Raw genomic sequence first — 19,877 nt, 5'->3', positions numbered from 1 at the left:
CCTCACCTTTTTTTTTTTTAATGTGGACCATTTTGTAAAATCTTTATGGAATTTGTTACAACGTTCAGTTCAGTTGCTCAGTCATGTCTGAGTCTTTGCAACCCCATGGACTGCAGCACACCATGCTTCCCTGTCCATCATCGACTCCTGGAGCTTACTCAAACTCATGTCCATTGAGTCAGTGATGCCATGCAATCACCTCATCCTCTGTTGTCCCCTTCTCCTCCTGCCCTCAGTCTTTCCCAGCATCAGGGTCTTTTCCAGTGAGTCAGTTCTTCGCATCAGGTGGCCAAAGTATTGGAGTTTCAGCATCAGCATCCATCCTTCCAATGAATATTCAGGACTGATTTCCTTTTAGGATGGACTGGTTTGATCTCCTTGCAGTCCAAGGGACTCTCAAGAGTTACAACAATGCTTCTGTTTTATATTTTGTTTTTTTGGCCACGAGGCATGTAGGGTCTTAGCTTCCCAACCAGGCTTTGAACTCTCACTGCATTGGAAGGTGCAGTCTTAACCATTGGACCACCAGAGAAGTCCCTTCTCTCACTCTCTATTTGGAAGAGCCAGGCTGACAGGGTCCCTCAGCTGTAGTCCTGCAGGCCAGAACCACCTCTTGCCACCCTGTGGCTCCTTCTCCCTCAGAGCTTGGAGTCTACTGAATGCTCTGGCCGAGGGCAGCAGACAAGGGGAAGGCGTGTGGAGAGGACTGTCCCTGGCTGGCAGACCCTGGGTGGGGTCTCCTGCTCACCAGGTCCTTCCCCCTTCCCGGAGATGGAAGGTTCCCTGAGCAGCAGCTCAGCTGTGATCAAGTGCAGCGAGGGCTGTGGTTTCTGATAGGGACTGTCTCCTCAGTGCAAGTGAGGTGAGCCCTGCGTGCGTGCTAAGTCAGTTCAGTCATGTGGACTCTTCGTGACCCCATGGACCGTAGCCTGCCAGGCTCCTCTGTCCATGGGATTCTCCAAGCAAGAATACTGCAGTGGGCTGCCATGCCCTCCTCCAGGGGGTCTTCCGGACCCAGCGATCGAACCCGGGTCTCTTATGTCTCCTGCACTGGCAGGCGGGTTCTTTACCACTATTGCCACCTGGGAAGCAACCTCACCGTATATCATCCATGGTCAAAACTCAGAACAGAGTCTTCCCGGGTGGGATCCCAGAGCCCCCTCCTCAGAATCGCTGCTTGAAGGCAGGGGATGTTTGCTGATTCTGGGGCCCCATCTCAGACCAACTCCCTCCCTCGGAGGGAGGCCCTGGGACAGTCTTTGTAAACAAGCTCCCCTGGTGACTCTACACTCACTGTGTGTGAGAATCACAAGACTAGACTTTATCAGGGATTCGTGTCTCGTCAGCTTTGTTTTGTCAGCATCTGGCACGGAACCTAGAACAGCCAAACCCTCAGAAAGTTTTAACCCTGAATATGAATCCTCAAAGCCTAATTTTTTTTTTGTTATGGAAAATTTCCAAACACAGGCAAAAGTGGAGAGACGGTGTGATAAACCCCCGAGTACCCTCCACCCAGATTCGACAGTTACCAGCTCACAGAGTCTTGTTCCACACATTCACCCTTCCACCCAATTATTTTGAAGCTCCAGACATCATGTCTCATCCCCTAATTACTTCAGGATGTGTCTCTAAAATCGAAAAGGACTCTCCCTTTGTAAAATTTAACAGCAATACCAAAATCACACCTAAAAACCAAGTAGTTGCTTAATGCCAACTGTCTAGTCAGTACTCAAATTTCTCCAGTTGTCATAATGTTTTTGAATTGGCTTATTTGAATGCAAAATCGAGGCAAGGTCCATATATTGAGATTGGTTGATTTGTCTCGTAACTATCTTTTGTTTTTTGATCACGCTGCTCCTTGTGGGATCTTCGTTCCCCAACCAGGGGTTGAACCGGGGTGCCCTCAGCAGAGAAGGCGCCCAGTTCTAACCACTGGGCAACCAGGGAATTCCTCATGATCTTTTCATCTGGTGGTTCCCCCAAGTGCCTGAAGGGCTTGCTCAAACAAATTCCTGCACCCCACCAGGGGATTCTGGTTCAGTAGGTCTCCTGGGGGCCTGAGACTCCTCACAGATTCCCATGTGATCCTGATGCTGCTGGCCCAGGGGGGACCTTCCAGTAATGCTCCTACAGAATTTCCCACAGGCTCCCCCTGCATCCCCCACAGACCCTCACTTAACGTATTCCTCTGTCCCCTGTGTTTCCTGTAAGCCACTGGTAGATAGTTCTGGAAGCTCAGCTGATTCCAGCTCCATTTTTTTGGCAAGACAGCTTCATGGGTGGTGCTTTGTTCTTCTCTCAGGTGATGCGCAATGCCTGTTTGTCTTTTTTTTGTCTGTTTTCTGCCAGGTTAACCAGTAAGGCTAAATCAGCTTTAACCCTGAATCTGACTCCAAATCTGAGCCAGGAATGCAGGGAAACCCTACTTCACTGGCCTCCGGGGGGGCCCAGGGGCAGGGTTTGGAGAGGAAATAAGTGATCGTAGGCATGTGCCCAGCAGAACGTAAACATCTTTGGAGAGCTGTCCCACTGGCTCACTCTTGTGATGCTCACAGCAGGCCTCTGGGGGAGGGTGGGGCGGATGCGACTCTTCCAGTTTTCCAGACCTGAAGGAGACAAATGCTTCACCCAGGCTTCATACACGGCATGCAGCGGGGCTGGGGCGGAAGCCGGGGTTCTCACTCCGGTCCAGGACGCTTCACCCTCCCCACAGCCCTGCCTTTGGCCAGCTAACTCCGCTGTTGTCCTCCTTCTTCTAGGACCCAGATCAACTTCACAGTGGCCATTGATTTCACAGCCTCCAATGGTGAGTAGCAGGCATGGGCGGAGAAGCTGGATGGGGGCTGGGGGCCTGGAAAGGGGAGGGCTTTCCAGGACTGTGGTAGTTGTCCCTAGCTGGACGCCAGGTCTTCTGTACTCTCTGGCCTCATCATCCCAAAGAGGAGGAACGTGGGCCTGGAGAACCAAAGATACAGCCAGGGTGGCAAAGGTATTCGCTGATTGGATCATGGTCACTCGCAAAGCCGGGCTCTGGGCCCACATACCCTGAGCCTTGCTCTTGAGGATGCCCAGCCTCCCTGGGGGAGTAGGGGAACCACGCTGTGGGGAGCCCCGGGGCAGAGGTGTTTCCTCACAGGATCAAACTGCACACCCCCTGTGCAGGCCAGGGCTTCCCCGGTGGCACTAGCGATAAAGAGCCTGCTTGCCAATGCAGGAGATGTGAGAGACGATTCCCTGGAGGAGGGCATGGCAACCCACTCCAAGTACTCTTGCCTGGAGAATCCCACGGACAGAGGAGCCTGGCGGGCTACGGTCCCTGGGGTTGCAAAGCGTCAGACACGACTGAGCCACCGTGCTCGAGCAGAAGCATAATGTTCAGGCCAGCCCGCAGGCCGGAGGCAGGCAGAGGCAGGACTGGGAGGCGGGGCACGCGGGGGCTCCAGGCCTCGCCTTTGCTCACGCTGCCCCAGCTTCTTTCCTTCCCTGACTTCTCCAGGGTGGCCGAGCGGTTGGGAGCAATCAGTGCCTAACTGTCAGAGCCATGACAACCTTCCCTGGATTCTGGACCCGCATTAATCCCTGCTCAGTCAGAAGTTCCTCAGGTCTGGTAGTCCGCAGGCATGTCAGAAGCCTCTCTCTGCAGGCCCTACCACAGCGGAGTGCTGAGATGTCAGAGCTGAGGTGCGGGGCTTAGTATTCATAACAATGAGGAGAGTTACAGGAACATCTGTTTAATCCTCACAATAGTCCAGTGAGGCGGGGACTGTTATTAGTATAGTGTAGTGTTAGTCGACCAGCTGTGTCTGACTCTTTGCGATCTCATAGACCGTAGCCCGCCAGGCTCCTCTGTCTGTGGGATTCTCCAGGCAAAAATACTGCAAGTAGGTTGCCATTCCCTTCTCCAGGGGATCTTCTCGACCTAGGAATTGAACTCGGGTCTCCTGGATTCCAGGCAGATTCTTTACCATCTGAGCCACCAGGGAAGCCTGGGGACTATTGTTACCCCCATTCTACTGCTGGGAAGACTGAGGCTGAGTGGGTATCATTCGTATCTAAGATCACACAGCAGGAAGTAGAAAGAGGGTTAATACTTGGCAGCCTGTGCTGTACTACTCTCGTTAATAAACAGGTAACTAAAATATGGACCGTATCAATGGTGATAAGGGCTATGGAGAACAAGCCAGGAAGAGGGTGGGGACTGTAGCTTTCTACAGGCTCCAGGGAAGACCACAGCAGACCTGAAGAGGGAGGGAGCGAGGCATGTGCACATCTGTGGAAGAGTGTCCCAGAGCGGAGGGAACAGCCTTTGCCAAGGCCCTGAGGCGGGGATGGCGAGAGGCTGGAACCGAGGGAGTAACGGGATGGTAGGAGATGCAAAGAGGTGTCACTGGAGGCCAGCTCCAGTGGGGCTGTGTGGGCCCTCGCAAGGACTTCAGACTCAGCTCTGGGTGAAATGGAAACATCGGGGCATTTTGAGCAGACAAGAGGTGCGATTAGGTGAGTTTTGATGTAGACTCACCCTGACAGGTGTGCTGAGTGTGGACACAAGGCAGAGACCCGGAGATCAGGCTGCTGCAGTCCTACGAGCAAGAGGCTAGATTCACAGAGGGGGGACTCAGGCTCCATTCGGAGGGTTTCGCAGCCGTGGTTTGCTCGAGAATTGAGTGCTCAGTAAGGGAAGGAAAGGGATGCCCCTGGACACCCTCTTCTGCATTCCAAGCCCGGTGACTTGGCGTGTCCGGGCCATCCAGTGTCCCCCCTTGTCCCCACTTCGCAGGGAACCCCTCGCAGTCCACATCACTGCACTACATGAGCCCCTACCAGCTGAACGCCTACGCACTGGCGCTGACCGCCGTCGGGGAGATCATCCAGCACTATGACAGCGACAAGATGTTCCCCGCCCTCGGCTTCGGGGCCAAGCTGCCCCCAGACGGCAGGGTGTCCCACGAGTTCCCGCTGGTAGAAGACCCCGGGAGAAAGGGCTGTGGCCTGGGGTCAGGGGGCCTTGCCCATCCTGCCCGCCTGGGGACTTGAGCTGCGGGCTTTGTCAGGGCAGGCTGCATGCTGGGGGTTGGAGCGGGACTTGTATCGGAGCTCGGATCAGAACCCCACTCCCCACCTCGGTCACAATCATCTCCCCTGTGAAGCCACCCACAGTGGGCTCTGCCCCCCTTTTCCCAACAAGACCCTGGTGGAGGTGGAGTGGAGTCATGGCTGAACTATTCCCTAAGACCTCAGAAATGAGGATTAAAGGGGTCTGAACAACTGCAGGTAATTCTAGGATGGGAGGCGGTGTCTGAGCAGATGCAGGGAGTAGGACAAGGAGCCCGTCTGGACACTGCTCTCCTGGAGCTTGTGCTGCCCTTCATGGTGGGCCTTGGGGCTCTCTCCCCAGCCCCCACCCGCGAGCCCCCACCAGAGAAGAGTCTAGGAGGGCCCAGGCCTGCAGGCCTCCTCCATCCTGGCTCAGCCGCCCCCCAGACCACCCCTCTGCCCTCCTTCCCACCCCTCCTTCCTTCCTGGGCTCAGCTCGCCACCCCCTGTGCTCCCAGAACGGCAACCAGGAGAACCCCTCGTGCTGCGGCATCGACGGCATCCTAGAGGCCTACCACCACAGCCTGCGCACGGTGCAGCTCTACGGCCCCACCAACTTCGCCCCCGTGGTCACCCACGTGGCCAGGTGAGCACGGGGTCACTGGACAGCCCTCCCTGCAGCTCGCAAGGGGCTTCCTTCCGTCCCCGTCTTCTCAGGAAGGCGGGAGGGCGCGTCTCTTCCCACTGATTTACTTTTGGGGACGCCCTGACCCTAAAAAGATCCCCCTCCCACCAAAGAGCTGTCGCACCAGTGTTCAGGGTCCTTGTGCGGGGGGTCGGCGTGCCCAGCGTCCCAGCAGATAGACCGCTGCCCCCTGCCCTGCCCCAGGAACGCGGCCGCAGTGCAGGACGGCTCCCAGTACTCGGTGCTGCTCATCATCACAGATGGGGTCATCTCAGACATGGCGCAGACCAAGGAGGCGATCGTCAACGTGAGCGGGGGGTGGGGACAGGGGGTGGGGAAATCTGGGGGTACACCTTCTTGCCTCCTTTGGGGAGACCTGTGGGGCATGGCTTCTCTTCTCCTGGTTTGGGGCATCTTTGGGACCACTCCTGGTTTCTCGCTATAAAGCCTGGAGGGCCAACAGCAGGGTTTGGGGGGCAGAGGGGGTTCCAGCTGATGAAGGATCCGACTAGCAAACTCTGTACCCACCTCTTCATCACACTGGGTGGTCCACTCCCTCCAGACTCCTATGGCTCTCTCGTTAACCCACCTCTGGGGCTGCTGCCCCAGACCCCAGCCCAGCTTGGCCAGGTAGAAGAGATGGGAGGTCCCGAGAGGTGGAGACCTGGAAACGTGGAACCCCCCACGGGGTGGTCTCCCTGCACAGGGGCTCTGGCCACAGCTGGCCCTCCCTCCAGGCCCACCTGATGGAGGCCCAGAGGCAGAGGAGAGGACGGGGTGTCTTGCAGAAGCAGACCTGTGACCCGCCTCCCCTCTGCCTCCCTCCTTCTCGATTCCCGCTTCCTCTCTGGTGTCCCCACTTCCATTCCCTTTGGTCGGAGCCCTCTTTCCCGCCTCCCTCTTTTTCTGTGTTTCTCCGTGTGTCTCCATCCTCCTCTTCTCCATTTCTTCCCTGACCGCCTCCCTTTCTTCTGTTGGCCCACGCCTTCCCTTCCCTACCCACGATCTGCCCTTTCTTTTAACTGGCCCCTCGGCTGGGCCCCCGCCCTTCCCACCCCCCTCCACCTCCTGCGTTGTCTCCCACATTGCCTCCCAGGCCGCCAAGCTCCCCATGTCCATCATCATCATCGGCGTGGGCCAGGCAGAGTTCGACGGTGAGTCCCCACCGCCCCCCGACATGTTTCCCCAGAGGCTTCAGGCCCTTGGGAGTGACCCCTCCCAAAAGAGCAAGGACTCATACCCCAGTCTGTGCGAGACTGTCTGGGTGAGCAGGCAGGGTGTGAGAGTGCATTTGTTTGCACAGGGAGGGGTGTGTCAAGGTGCGTACCCCACACCCACACCCCAAGGCTGTGGGGAGGAGGCCCCAAGTCACTCCTCCAGCCTCCACCCTGGGAGCCTGCGGGGGTGGCGGGGAGGGCTGCCCGGGACTGGGCTCCTCCTGTCTCCTGGCTTCAGCTTTCTCATCTCTGACATGGGGGCCTGGGCTGGCGGCCTCTGTCCTGCCAGGCTCAGGTGCCCTCCGGTTAGCTCCCCCACCCCTTGTCTTTACCCCCTCCCCCCAACAGCCATGGTGGAGCTAGATGGCGATGATGTGAGGATCTCCTCCCGGGGAAAGCTGGCCGAGCGGGACATTGTCCAGGTGAAGCCCAGACCCTGGCTTTCCCCACAGAAAACGCAAGAGCCCCCCTAGCCAGGCTGACCTCACTCCCCCTTCTGGGGGCTTCTCTGGAAAGGGGCCCTGCAGGCAGGCATTGGTAGTCCTAGAATGGCTTGGCCATCATAGAAGGAGATAGGAGTCAGTTGTGGGGCTGGACACCCGCCTCACCATGTCTGAGACTCACCCCTAGCCTGGTGTTACCCCAACTGCAACGCTCACACCCAGCCCTCCCTGGGCCTGCAGTGTCTCCTGTAGAACACAGAGGCCTAGTTTCTTGCACCTTCTGTTGCTTTCTGCCGGGCTGCCTTCCTAAGTGAGGTGGCAAACCCTGGGAAGGTGGAGGCGGTGTCTAAAGGGCTGCTGCAGCCCTTTTCAAGAATGAGTGTTGCCTGGTTCACTGAATCAGTGCCAGCCTCCCCGCAGAGAATGGCAAATGTAACAGCAGACAGGTCTTTGTCCTCGGGGAATCCCTGTCCAGTCAAGCCTCAGAATGCGCCTCAGTAAGCACACACCTCTCTGTGACTCTGCTGCAGACTGAGGCCCTGGGGCTTAGGAGATTCAGAATAAAAAACACCCGACAGTCTCCATACTGCCTCCTCCCCCATTAAAAAATTCAGATGGGGGAGGGGTCATTCCAGATGTGGGGACCAAAGTTGGGGGGGGCAGTCTGGGAGGTGTGTGCAAAGGCCTGGAGGCAGGCGTGAGCCTGAGGCACGGGGGTGGGGGTGGGCGTGGGGGCAGGCATCTCCCGGGAGAAAGCCATAGGAGTGGGACTGTAGGTGTTGGGCCAGAAGGGGAACCCAAAGAGACAGGAGGGACTCTGCTGCAGAGGTGGGAGGAGGCCTGCAGGGTCCGTTTCCCAGAAACCCGGCATTCCTGTCAGCATTTCCTGAGCGTCTGCTAAGTTCTGCTAAGTGGCTCTGCTTGGTGCAGATACTTAATCAGAGATTAAGGAATCTTGTTCAGTAGTGTATCCTGGCATGAACAGTGTTCAGGAAGTTATTTTTTGAGTGAATGAAAGAATAATGACTATGGTACAGCCCTTTAGAGAATCACTATGGTGAGGAAGGCTTGGGGCAAGCCAGGCAGAGGCTGGGCAGGAGTGGGACAGGAGCCCAGGCCTGGAGATTTAGGGGGTGGGGGCTGGTGTCCAGAGGGAGACCTGGCCTCACCCTGCCTCCCCCTGCTGGACAGTTCGTGCCCTTCAGGGACTACGTGGACCGCACGGGCAATCACGTGCTGAGCATGGCGCGCCTGGCCCGTGACGTGCTGGCCGAGATCCCCGACCAGCTGGTGTCCTACATGAAGGCACAGGGCATCCGCCCGCGTTCCCCGCCCACGGCCACGGCTCGCTCTCCCCCACAGTCCCCGGCCCGCACACCCCCAGCTTCCCCGCTGCACACACACATCTGAGCGTGTGGTCTGCTCAGATGGCTGGGGCTTAGGCCAGTAGAAAGGTGGGCGGGACGCCCAGACCCTGGGGCGGTCCACCCTGCCCAGCCTATGGAACACGTGTGCCTGGGAGGCTGGTGGGGCGGGGCTTCTGGAGACTCCTCCCACACTGCTCCATTCCCCGAAGTCTGGAGGTACAGGTGATGGAGTTGGGGATCTGGGCCCCTCCTTCTCTTCTTTCACCGACGCCTGGTTCTGGACCAGCCAGGAAGATGCTAATCAGGACCATCGGGGTCCCCCTCAGCCCACCTAGGCAACCTTCGTCTGCTCCTTTATCACCCTGAGCCTGGGCTGAGCTTCCACCACCAGGTCGCCCGCTTCCGGTGGTCTACTCCTACCAGCCCCCTGACCCCCACCTCGGTATCTCTCCTGTCCCTGTTTCTAATGAACCCCATGAGGCTGCTGGGTTTTGAGGAATGCCCAAACACGTGACCCCCTCCCTGGGACCCTTGCATGTAGCGGGAGTACTACAGACCCGTGAAGGAGCCGCCGTGGTAGTGGATGGAGGCCACGTGATGGGCGAGGAATGGAAGCTTATCAGGCACGGAGTCCTTCCTGGTGCCTCTCCAGCCCAGTATGATGCTGGTTCTAGAAAGAAATCCACAGGCCTCTCCTGGTCAGCGCCCATAGGGACCTTAGCAGTTGGCTCCTGGCCTCAGACAGCCCCTTCTCTCCCCAGAGGCTGCCCAGGGTCCTTGGGGTGCAATCCTCTACCACCTGGAGGCTTGGGCAAAAAGCAGCCCTGCTCCAGCACTCTGACACTGCCCCTCTATCCCATGGGGATGGGGGTCCCTGGGTTTAACCCTGCCTCCAGCCCCTGCTGGCTGCAGGATCCCAAGCAAGGCCTTTCTACCTTCTGGATCTCAGTTTCCACATCTGTAAGGCAAGAGGGTTGACCAGATGGCCCTGGGTTTACCTTCAGCTCTAATGGTTTGAGAGTCCACGGTCATCCCATGTCCAGCTTCCCCCATCCCACTCCTCACTAGTGCTGCCCTTTAAGGCCGTCTTGGCTCTAGGGTCACCCTGTTCCATCCCATCACCCCAAATCCACCCTAGTCCCTCAGCCTTGGGCTTCTGGCCTCTGAGCCAGAGCCCTTGCCCCTGTTGTGGGAAAGGTGAGAAAGATGATCTCATGCCTGGGCCTCCCCGCAGCTGCCCAGCCTTTACCCACCTGGGGAACAGATCATGCATGCCAGTCCCTCCTGCTGCATGGGGCTCCTCTGCCCACTGAACCTCCCATGCCTGGTGGAGAACCAGGCCACACCACGTCTGTTGTGGACACTGCTTCCCTTCCCATCATGCATGATGGTGGCGTTTCTATGCTGTCTGGTCCTGTGCCCGTCTCTGAGACAGTCTCTGTGTGGAATTTGCCTTAAACTGAAGTAAATTGGATTCTTTTACTAGAGTTCTTTGTTTTCCTTTGTCCTTTGAAAAGTAGCACAGATGTTGCTGTGTGTTCTCCTCGCTCTCTTTTTTCCCCTCTTTTGTTCAACAAAAATGTGGTGAACAGCTATGTGCCAGGGTCTGTGCTAGGCACTGCGGATGCGGCAGTGAACGAAACACGGGGGCCCCGTCTCCATGTCGAGCTTACAGCGGACACGCCACAGGACAGGGGAAACACAATAAGCACATAAACGAATAGGTAAATGACGATTTCCAGTGGTGGTGAGTGTCACAAAGGGAAAGAAGAGCATAAGACGATAGAGAGTGACAGGGTGACGTTTTAAATGAGGTGGTCGGGGAGGGGGCCTCTCTGAGGAGATGACGGTTAGATGAACCCTAAGCAAAGGAGAGAGAGAGAGGCATGCTGGTATCTGAGGCAAAAAAGGGCGTCAAGGAGCAGCACATAGAAGGCCCTGGGGTGTGTTTGAAGGACAGCAGGAAGCCAGTGGGTTGAACCTGCATTAAGGAGGGAAGAGTAGGCGTTTCCTTGGTGCTCCAGTGGTTAAGATTCCACACTTCCATTGCAGGGGGCACAGGTTCAGTCTCTGGCCAGGGAACTAAGATCCTGCATGCCACAGCGGGCAGCCAAAAGCAACAAGGAGGGGACAGTGCAGGAGATGGGCTTGGGGGTGGAGAATCTGGAATGCGCAGGGCCTTGTAGGTCACAGTATGGTCTTCAGTGTTACTCTGAGTCGATCAGGGAGCCACTAAGGAGGTGAGACAGGTGAGCAACACGATCAGATTAGTCTGTGAGTGACTTTATTGCATTTGCTCACTCATCTCTCAGCAAGTGTTGAGTGAGCATTAGTGCCAGGCCCTGCCCAGGTTTGGAGACCCTGCTCACACACAGTTGCACCCTTCACAGGCCTCTAACCCCTGCTTTGGAGAAATAAGCAATAAATACTACCGCCCTAAGGTATCAATACGAAACCAGTGGGAAGGGCCAGGATCTGTGAGTACCAAAGGGGGACCCTTGGGACAGCCTAGACCACTGGTCCCCAACCTTTTGGGCATCAGGGACCGGTTTCCTGGAAGACAGTTTTTCCACAGGGTTGTGGGGATGGTTTCGGGATAATTCAAGCACATTACATTCATTATGCCACTGCTGATCTGACAGGAGGCCGAGCTCAAGGGGTAATGTGAGCGATGGGGAGCGGCTGTAAATACAGATGGAGCTTTGTTTGCTCACCCACTGCTAACCTCCAGCTCTGTAGCTCTGTTCCTATCAGGCCAAGGATCCGTACCAGTCAGCGGCCCAGGGGTTAGGGACCCCAAGCCTAGACAACTCACAGATCACATGTCCAGGATGAGTTACTGCTCCTGTGTGACAGGGCCGACTCTCCTCCCTTGCAGGACTGTCATAGGGCCAGAATAACATGCAGGTGTGCACATATGAAGCGTGAGACATGCACAGGACCTGCTGTGCTCAGTGTGCAATAAACACCACCTTCCTCCTCATCGCTCTTCACATATAAACTCCTGTGGCCACGAGGGCCCAGGATCACAGGGAAAAGGGGTCTCTCCCTTCTCTGGGTGAGTTTGCTCTCGGATTAGCCCTCCAGGCAGCCATTCCCAACCTGCACATCACAAGACACTGGTACTAATTACACCAAAGTTTGGGACTTGCTTGCTTCTGACAATTTTATAGTAAATTAGAGCTGATTCACCACTGTCCTTATAATTAGATGCCCCTCTGACTTGCATTCTGATCTGCTTTGAGTGGGAACCGGGTGGGGTCACAGCTCTAGAAGAAGGAAGTTCCCATAACCAGTGGCCTGATTTCCCTCACCTTGGGCACCCATGGGAAAGGGTTGGGAGGAGAAGACTGCCTGGCAGGGGAATTGAGGCTCAGAGCCGCCGCCCCAGGGCGCCGGGAGCATCTTCATTGTGCTCAAGACAGTAGCTTCTCTCCTGGGTTCTTTCCCAACGATGTGTTCCACGGAACACTGGTTCCCTGGCAGGGGTTTTGGGAAGCTGCTGGCTCCAAGGCCCTCTCAGAGTCCCAGGGGCTGTCAGGGTGTTTGAGGCTCTGATTAGTCTTATGGCAAAGAGACTATATTTCTTAAGCTTTTTGACCATGATGTGTGTGCGTGTGTGTGTGTGTGTGTGTGTGTGTGTGTGTGTGTGTGTGCATTTCGCTGTAACACCGTCACCGAGCAGAAGCTGTCTTGGGAATTTCAGTGGAGACACACTTCCCTGGTTCCCAGGCCAACACAAAAGCCTGAGGCTTTTCCCTAGGAGGCCTGAAGGAGGGCATGGAGTTGGGGAACTTCTCAGAGGGAATGGGGTAGCAGAGGTGAAGCCATTTGGTTCTGGACAGAAGGAAGAGGCCTCAAAAGGCGTCTCTGCCCCGGCCACATCAGGAAGAGAAACCACAGAGAAGAAAAGAGGGTGTTCAGGAATTCACAGACTCATGGCTCCACTTTGACTTTACTTCATGGGGTTCCTATATTGTGCTGAGAAGAGTGTGTGTGGCAGGGCTGGGGGAGGGCAGGCAGAGAAGGGAGAGGAGATTGAAGGGCCCCCCCCTCCCCGGACTATGAGCCCCTACTCAGCCTGCCCATTCAATCTCCAGGCCTTCAGGATTGAGGACCCCAGGTTATCAGACCCCAGATCATTCTGCTAATCATTTCTCAGCCTTTAGAAGTCCCTTTCCCACTCTCATTTCAAATGCCCCTGAACCTGAATTAACAAAAATAAGATTATACTAATAATAGTAATGACCAATACGAAAGCACCAGGCATTCCTTTAATCTCTGTATATTCGGGAAGTTGATCTTCTTAACAACCTGTGAAAAGGGTACTATCAGGATTCTACTTTCCAGATGAGAAAACTGAAGCATAAAGAGGCTAAGGGGCTTTTCAGGTCATACAACTAGAAAGCCATGGAGCCCATCGGTATCCATCTGAGCCCCAAGGAAAAATGGGCGCCACGATCTAGTTGCTGTTTAACTGCTGCGTCACCTTTGCTGGGCTGCCTCCCGTCTCTGGATCTTCGTCTCCCTACTGGTAAAATGGAGGAGATGGGATCTGATGTCGCTAGGGGTCTTCCCATCTCTTTTGAATTTCAGCCTTCCCATCAGCCTAATCTCTCAGACCCCCACCAGGCCCCAGAGGCTTTCCGGGGCCCCATCATGTCCAGGCTGGACACTCTCCATCACCACGCCAGCTCCTCCCACAGCCCTGGGATGCCTGGCTGCCAGCGGCCTGCGAAAGAGGCCCCTGAGCCTGGCCCGGAAGGGGCGAGAGAAGTAGAAGCAGAGGATGGGGCTGACAGCGCAATTGGAGCAGGCCAGGAGAGTGCAGAGGCTGGAGGCCACATACGCCACGGGCGTGGCAGGCAGGTCACCCATGGCTGCCACGTAGCCCAGCACGGAGCAGGGCCCCCACATCAGCACGAAGACCACCAGCACTACGAGGATGAGCCCGGGTTCTCCTGATGCTCCCGGGCGCTCTCCCCCACGGGGCCCCGGGGCCGCGTCCACAGGAGCCAGCCCATGTGGCCGAAAGAGCAGCCCAGCCCCAGCACGCAAGGCAGGAAGGCCAGGGCTCCCAGCAGCGTGAAGTAGCAGGAGGTCTGAGCAGGGTTCAGAAGCAAGAGGCAGGCCCAGGCCCCCTCCTCCACAACTGCTCGCTGGAACAGCCAGGTGGGCAGCGAGGCCGTGAGGCCCAGGGCCCACATGGCCCCACAGAGCAGCCGGCGGGCACCCGGGCCGGAGGGGAGAGCCAGGTCAGGCCGGGCCACAGCCACGTGGCGCAGGAGCGCCGTGGCCACCATGCTGTAGAAGGTGCAGAACATGGTGGCGCTGTTGGCGGCCTGGCTGGTGGTGCAGACGGTGGGGCCCAGCCACCAGTCCTGCCTCAGGAAGCTCAGCAGGAGCACCGGCACCACACAGGCCAGGAAGAGCAGGTCGGACAGCGTGATGTTCACCATGAGGCTATTGGTCAAGGAGAGGAGCGGGCGGGGGGCGCCCGGGCCCCAGCCCACCACCAGCAGCATCAGCCCATTGGCCAGCAACCCCACCAGCAGGATGAGGCCACAGACCCCTGCAAAGACGAGTCGGAGCGGTTGCTCGGCTGTGGCCGTGAGCCCAGCGCTGGACGTGGCGTTGGCCTCCAGTCTGCTGCTCCAGACACACAAGGACAGCGCAGAAGCCAGGCCGCAGGCCACCTTTCTCTTTCCCTGCCGAGCTCCCTCCTCTCACAGACCCCTGCACACGGTGGGTGCCCCGGGCCTGCCCCAGCCCCTCTAGACCTCTCAGCAACCTGGTGGGATGGGCTCTGTCAGTGCCCTGGGTTCAAATCCCGACTCTGCTACTTGGGAGTGTCACGGTCTGGTGTGGAGCTCGTGTGGCCTGTGCTGCTCAGCCTCCTCTGTAAGGAAATAAAGGAAGTGACACAGGTGTCAACCGTAACTGTCACTCAAGGACGAGATGGAGGTAATTTTCACTTTCTTCTTTATAACTGCTGTATTTCTAAAATTTTGCAGGGGGTACAAGTTAAATCTGATAAATAAATATTTATATGTCAGTATATATGTTTATTAATAAATATAAATATATACTATATTACTATAATATTATATATTATATAGTATTATACTATATATGATATTGTAATATTGTATGTTACTATATATTATAATATACAGCAATCCTATATATATTACTAGTATGCATATGACTCTAGTATATGTATATTTAGTATACACATTTCATATATGTAGTATACCTTGGAAGAAAAGTTATGAGCAACCTAGATAGCATATTCAAAAGCAGAGACATTACTTTGCTGACTAAGGTCCATCTAGTCAAGGCTATGGTTTTTCCAGTAGTCATGTATGGATGTGAGGGTTGGACTGTGAAGAAGGCTGAGCGCCGAAGAATTGATGCTTTTGGACTGTGGTGTTGGAGAAGACTCTTGAGAGTCCCTTGGACTGCAAGGAGACCCAACCAGTCCATTCTGAAGGAGATCAGCCTGGGATTTCTTTGGAAGGAATGATGCTAAAGCTGAAACTCCAGTACTTTGGCCACCTCATGCGAAGAGTTGACTCACTGGAAAAGACTCTGATGCTGGGAGGGATTGGGGGCAGGAGGAGAAGGGTACAACAGAGGATGAGATAGCTGGATGGCATCACTGACTCGATGGACGTGAATCTGAGTGAACTCCAGGAGACGGTGATGGACAGGGAGGCCTGGCGTTCTGCGATTCATGGGGTCGCAAAGAGTCGGACACAACTGAGCGACTGAACTGAACTGAACTGAAGTATATATATATATATATATACTTAGTAGACTTAGTATATATATACACTTAGTAGACTACATATATGTAGAAGTATGCTACATATATGTAGCATGTATACTATATACACACTAGTGTCATATACATACTAGTATACTATACTTAGTATAGTATATATGTAGTATAGTATACATATTTAGTATAGCATATATATTATTCTACATTTAGTATAGTATATATATTTATTTAGTATATAAATATATATATGCACTATACATGTTTTTAAACAAAACCTCGCCCTGCCTATGAAATGAGCAAGTTTTAATTTGAAGTTCAAGTGGAAAAATGAATATGCAAGGGCTTTGAGAAAGTAATAAAGCCCCAACAAGTGGTTCCCAAGCATGTTTGCACATTGGGATCAGCTGAGGAGTTTCAAATTTTAAAAACCACTAATACTGGGACTTCCACGGTGGTCAGTGGTTAAGACTCTGTGCTTGCACTTCAGGGCACATGGATTCAAATCTCTGCTCGGGGAATTTAAGATACCTCATGCCACTTGGTGCAGTCAAAAAAAAATTAATTCATGGGTCACACTCCAAAGACCCGATTTGACTGGTTTGGGCTTTGGCAATTTTGAAAGACCAGCTGGGGAACCACAGCCTTCAGTGGTCATGCTTAGCTGCTTACTGGCAGGGTAGGGGAACTGCTGCCCTGCACCCAGCCCATCACCTCTGCTGAGGACATGGGGAGTCCCAGAGTGAGAGCACACAGGCTGAGAGATGGGGTCAAGTCATCCCAGAGCTGCCTCAGGGGCTGATGCCTTCATCTTGCATGTCACAGACAGGCCAGGACCCCAGAGCTTTAGTGAAAAGAGGCAGCTTACCCCTTAACTCAGAAACTAAATAAATATTTCCTGAGCATTTACCCAGAACCAGGTACTGGGCAAACAAAGCGAAAAAGACAGTTCAGTGGGATCCTGATTCTTCTTTCCATCCCCTTGTCTCCTGCACAGGGAGTGGGGGTTGGGAAGCCCCTCCACACCTGGCTCAGAGCCGGGGGCCCCCCCGAGTCCCTCCTGCAGAGGCTTTGCTTGTTCTCAGGGTGCCATGGCAGCCACTTGCCTGAGAAGAGACAGTAGGTGGGGAGGTCTCTGTAGATTCTGCTGCCGACACCCCAGGTCCCAGACTCTGGTTCCAGGGGCTGCAGGGGAAGGGAAACTGAGGGACCCCCAATACCCTAACTGCCCCGGACGAATGCCACTCCCCAGGTGTTCATCACTGTTTTTTGTTTCTCCCGTCTGGCCCAGACTTGCCTGCTAATGATGTGAAATATGACTGGAGAGGAGGGGAGGGAAAGGGCGAAGGGATGGGGAAAAGAAAAGGCTCAAAGGACCTTGCTGCTGCCCTATCTGTAGTCTATAGAAAGGTCCGTGACTTCAGGGTTAAGCTTACAGGCACTAGAGCCTGAGTTTAGAGCCTCCCTCAACCACTTGCTTAGCTGCGTGTGTGCGCACGAGCTTGTCGCTTCATTCGTGTCCAACTCTCTGTGACCCTATGGACTGTAGCCTGCCAGGCTCCTCTGTCCATGGGGATTCTCCAGGCAAGGGTACTAGAGTGGGTTGCCGTGCCCTCCTCCAGGGCATCTTCGCGACCCAGAGATCGGACCTACGTTTCCTGCATTGCAGACGGATTCTTTTTATTATCACTGAGCCGCCGGGGAATCTATCTACAATCTACTGGGTCTTCTCTGCGTAACTTTCCTTATCTGTAAAATGGGGATAATAACAGGCTCCATCTCGTGAGGCTGATGTGAGGATTAAATGAGGTAATACAGTTACGTGCTCAGAACAGTGCCTAGCGTAGCAAGTGCTTGGTAAATGATGGCTCGTGTTCTGATCCTGCCCACTTTCAGTTCCAAAAAAATCTCTCTTTTCTGTCACCCCTGCCCAGACTCCGTTTTATCCCCCTGCCCTCCCCTTCTCACTCCAAACCCTGAGACCCATCAACTTAGTCTCACCCTCTGTTTCTTCATCAGCTTCAAGTTAAGCTGTGACCAGAGCCCCCCTTGACAGACATGCCCTGAGAACTCACCCCCTTGCCTGGAAGTTCACTCTGAGGTCTATCCTGAGTCCCTCCTGCTGCCTCCTCACCTGCCTGTGCTGCTCGGAAGTTCCTGGGCTCTGCTTGGTGACGTGGGGCCTTCTGACACCAGGGCAGACTGGTGACTCCTCCACAGCTGTGCTCTGCCCTGAAGCTGGGTCCAGCCTGCGAAAGCTAAGAGAAGGTTCTGGGCAGGAATGCTATTCCTTCTAGCACCCCACCCCCAAGGAGCTAGCTGCCCGGGGTGGGGACAGAGCTGAGATGGGAGGGACAGGAGAGGGGCCACTTCTGTACCAGATTCTCCCAAAGGACAGGGGCGCTATCCACTCAACCACTCCCCCAGGAATCACACCCTACCGGGCTGCCTCATTAACTTGCTGGCCCTTAGGACAGAGATGCTGGTGCCTGCCAGATCCCCAGACCCCAGAGAGAGGCCCATGAGCCACAGCAGGACCTGCCCGCCACTCTCAGCCAGGGCCCGGCATCACTTACGCTGGCCCGCCTCCTCATGTCTCTGGCTGTCTCTGGCTGTCTTTCTCTGAGCACACTAGGGCCTAAAACCTACTCAGAACAGGAGGAGGGCTGTGGGCTCCCAGGACCCAGGGAGGGAGAAGACATAGGGCCTGAGAAAGAATCAGTGAGGCAGACTGGTAAGACAAACAGCTGGATCACGGGGATTGCTCTGCACTGACTAGAGATGGCATCCACTATAGGAATCTAATGTAACCTCTGCTGCCTTCTGATACGTGAATCTTCTCCACCTCACCTCTTTGCCAAGTGTTCCCTGGCTTCTGCTTGTTTGCCTCTAGTGACAGAGAGCTCAGTCGTTTAGAACTGAGCAGAGGGCTAAGGACCAAGAACAGAGACTTTTTTTATATATATAACTAATTTTTATTGGAGTACAGTTGCTTGACAGTGTGGCGTTAGTTTCTACTTCGCAGCACAATGAATCAGCTACACGTAATCATGTCCCCTCCCTTCTGGACTTCCTTCCTATTCAGGTCACTGCCGTGCATTAAGCAGAGTTTGCTGCACGATACAGTATGCTTTCATTAGTCATCTATTTTATATGTAGTATCAGTGGTGTATATGGGTGTCAGTCCCAATCTCTCAATTCCTCCCACCACCTCCCTTCCCCCTTGGCATCCATACATCTGTTCTCTGCATCGGTGTCTCTTTCCCTCCTCTTTCTCCTTCAGTCTCTCTCTCTCTGTACCTCTGTCTCTGGAACTGAATTTGCTTGTCTGTCTACGAAACTGAGGTTTCCTCTGATTCAGAGGAGGAAGTCACCAGTATCCGAATGATTACAAAGTACCAGATTCAGCAACCTGCCCACTCTGGACCACAGTACCTGGTAAGCATTTCTGTGGTTAACGGAAAGATGTGACAGTCAACGTTTACAGCAAACACTGATGACGGGAGATAGCACAACACCCAAGGCCATCTAAGACTTTCAAAGCAAGCTCCCCAAGGGCACCGAAATCCCCAGCCCCGGGTTACAACGTACAGCCACCTTTCAGGAGGCGAATGTTGTGTAATTCTGGGAACTCTCACAAAAACTCCAGAGAGGAGCCTGTGAATAATCTGAATCCAGTTTCCTGCTGCTCCCAGGCTCCCCCAGCCACACCCCAGCTGCACTTTGAGTGTGTCCAGAGATTGACAAGTGTATCCTCAAGGCCGAGGTTGGCATCAGAGGCACCATGGCATGGAGCAGGGGGTGAGGTCCCCAAATGTGAGCCCTTACAGGCAGATCTTGGGAAAAGAGAGTGGGGTTGGGGCTCAGGGAGATGAGGGGAATGGAACATACCAGGGGCCATCAGCTCTTCCCCAGGAATCAGATTCTGCTCGAAAGAAACCCCCTGTTTGCAAACCAACACATTGAGAATGACAAGGTTCCCCAGCTTTGCCAGGCATGGAACAGTGGGACTGTTTTAATAAACAGAGTACTTTGCAATTAACAGGCCATTTCAATTAGGAATCAGCACCGAAGCAAGCTCTTTGAAAAGTTTTCCTCTTGCCCCTCAAGAGTTATTCTTATTTCTGACTACAGAAGGAATACGCAGTCATCGTAGATCTGAAAATACAAATACATGTAAAAAGGAAAACACCCCCACACCTTCACCCTATAATTTTATCACTTAGAGATGTTTTGCCAATACTGTGGTGTATTTTCCTTAAGTCCTTTTTCTGGACTTTTCCTTTCTTTAAAGAGTTTTAACTGCCCCCCCCCCCATCCCCACCCCACCAATCTTATTACTCAGAA

At 54.5% G+C, this 19,877-nt stretch overlaps 2 protein-coding genes across 3 annotated transcripts in view; one reads left to right on the top strand and one right to left on the bottom strand.

Annotated features, from left to right (window-relative positions):
* CPNE5 (copine 5) overlaps positions 1-8,789 on the top strand; it is a 99,442-nt gene extending 90,653 nt beyond the window's left edge. For both annotated transcript variants that reach the window (XM_068994252.1, XM_068994251.1), the window contains 7 exons: positions 2,760-2,806; positions 4,778-4,959; positions 5,553-5,680; positions 5,924-6,026; positions 6,816-6,873; positions 7,285-7,358; positions 8,571-8,789. In XM_068994252.1, the coding sequence (XP_068850353.1) occupies positions 2,760-2,806; positions 4,778-4,959; positions 5,553-5,680; positions 5,924-6,026; positions 6,816-6,873; positions 7,285-7,358; positions 8,571-8,789 (811 nt within the window). The remainder of the gene's footprint in view (positions 1-2,759; positions 2,807-4,777; positions 4,960-5,552; positions 5,681-5,923; positions 6,027-6,815; positions 6,874-7,284; positions 7,359-8,570) is intronic.
* A 4,894-nt stretch (positions 8,790-13,683) lies between these two features.
* LOC138069682 (substance-K receptor-like) lies at positions 13,684-16,259 on the bottom strand. The gene is made up of 3 exons (XM_068961014.1): positions 16,203-16,259; positions 14,590-14,645; positions 13,684-14,395 (listed from the first exon to the last, which is right to left on the bottom strand). Exons 1-3 carry the CDS (start codon positions 16,257-16,259, stop codon positions 13,684-13,686), a joined length of 825 nt encoding a protein of 274 aa, XP_068817115.1.
* Between the last annotated feature and the right edge of the window lie 3,618 nt (positions 16,260-19,877).

Source organism: Capricornis sumatraensis, chromosome 22, assembly GCF_032405125.1.
Source record: "Capricornis sumatraensis isolate serow.1 chromosome 22, serow.2, whole genome shotgun sequence".
In the NCBI taxonomy this organism is placed as follows: Eukaryota; Metazoa; Chordata; class Mammalia; order Artiodactyla; family Bovidae; genus Capricornis; species Capricornis sumatraensis.
Note: the sequence above shows the minus strand (reverse complement) of the source record. Positions and strands in the feature narration are given on the sequence as shown.

Coding starts and splice junctions, on each gene's coding strand:
- LOC138069682 (XM_068961014.1), bottom strand. CDS start 16,259: ATGTCCTCAGCAGAGGTGATGGGCTGGGTGCAGGGCAGCAGTTCCCCT. Junction 14,646..16,202: donor GCAGTTCCCCTACCCTGCCA/GTAAGCAGCTAA, acceptor ATTTCCTTACAG/AGGAGGCTGAGCAGCACAGG. Junction 14,396..14,589: donor CCAGACCGTGACACTCCCAA/GTAGCAGAGTCG, acceptor TGTCTGGAGCAG/CAGACTGGAGGCCAACGCCA.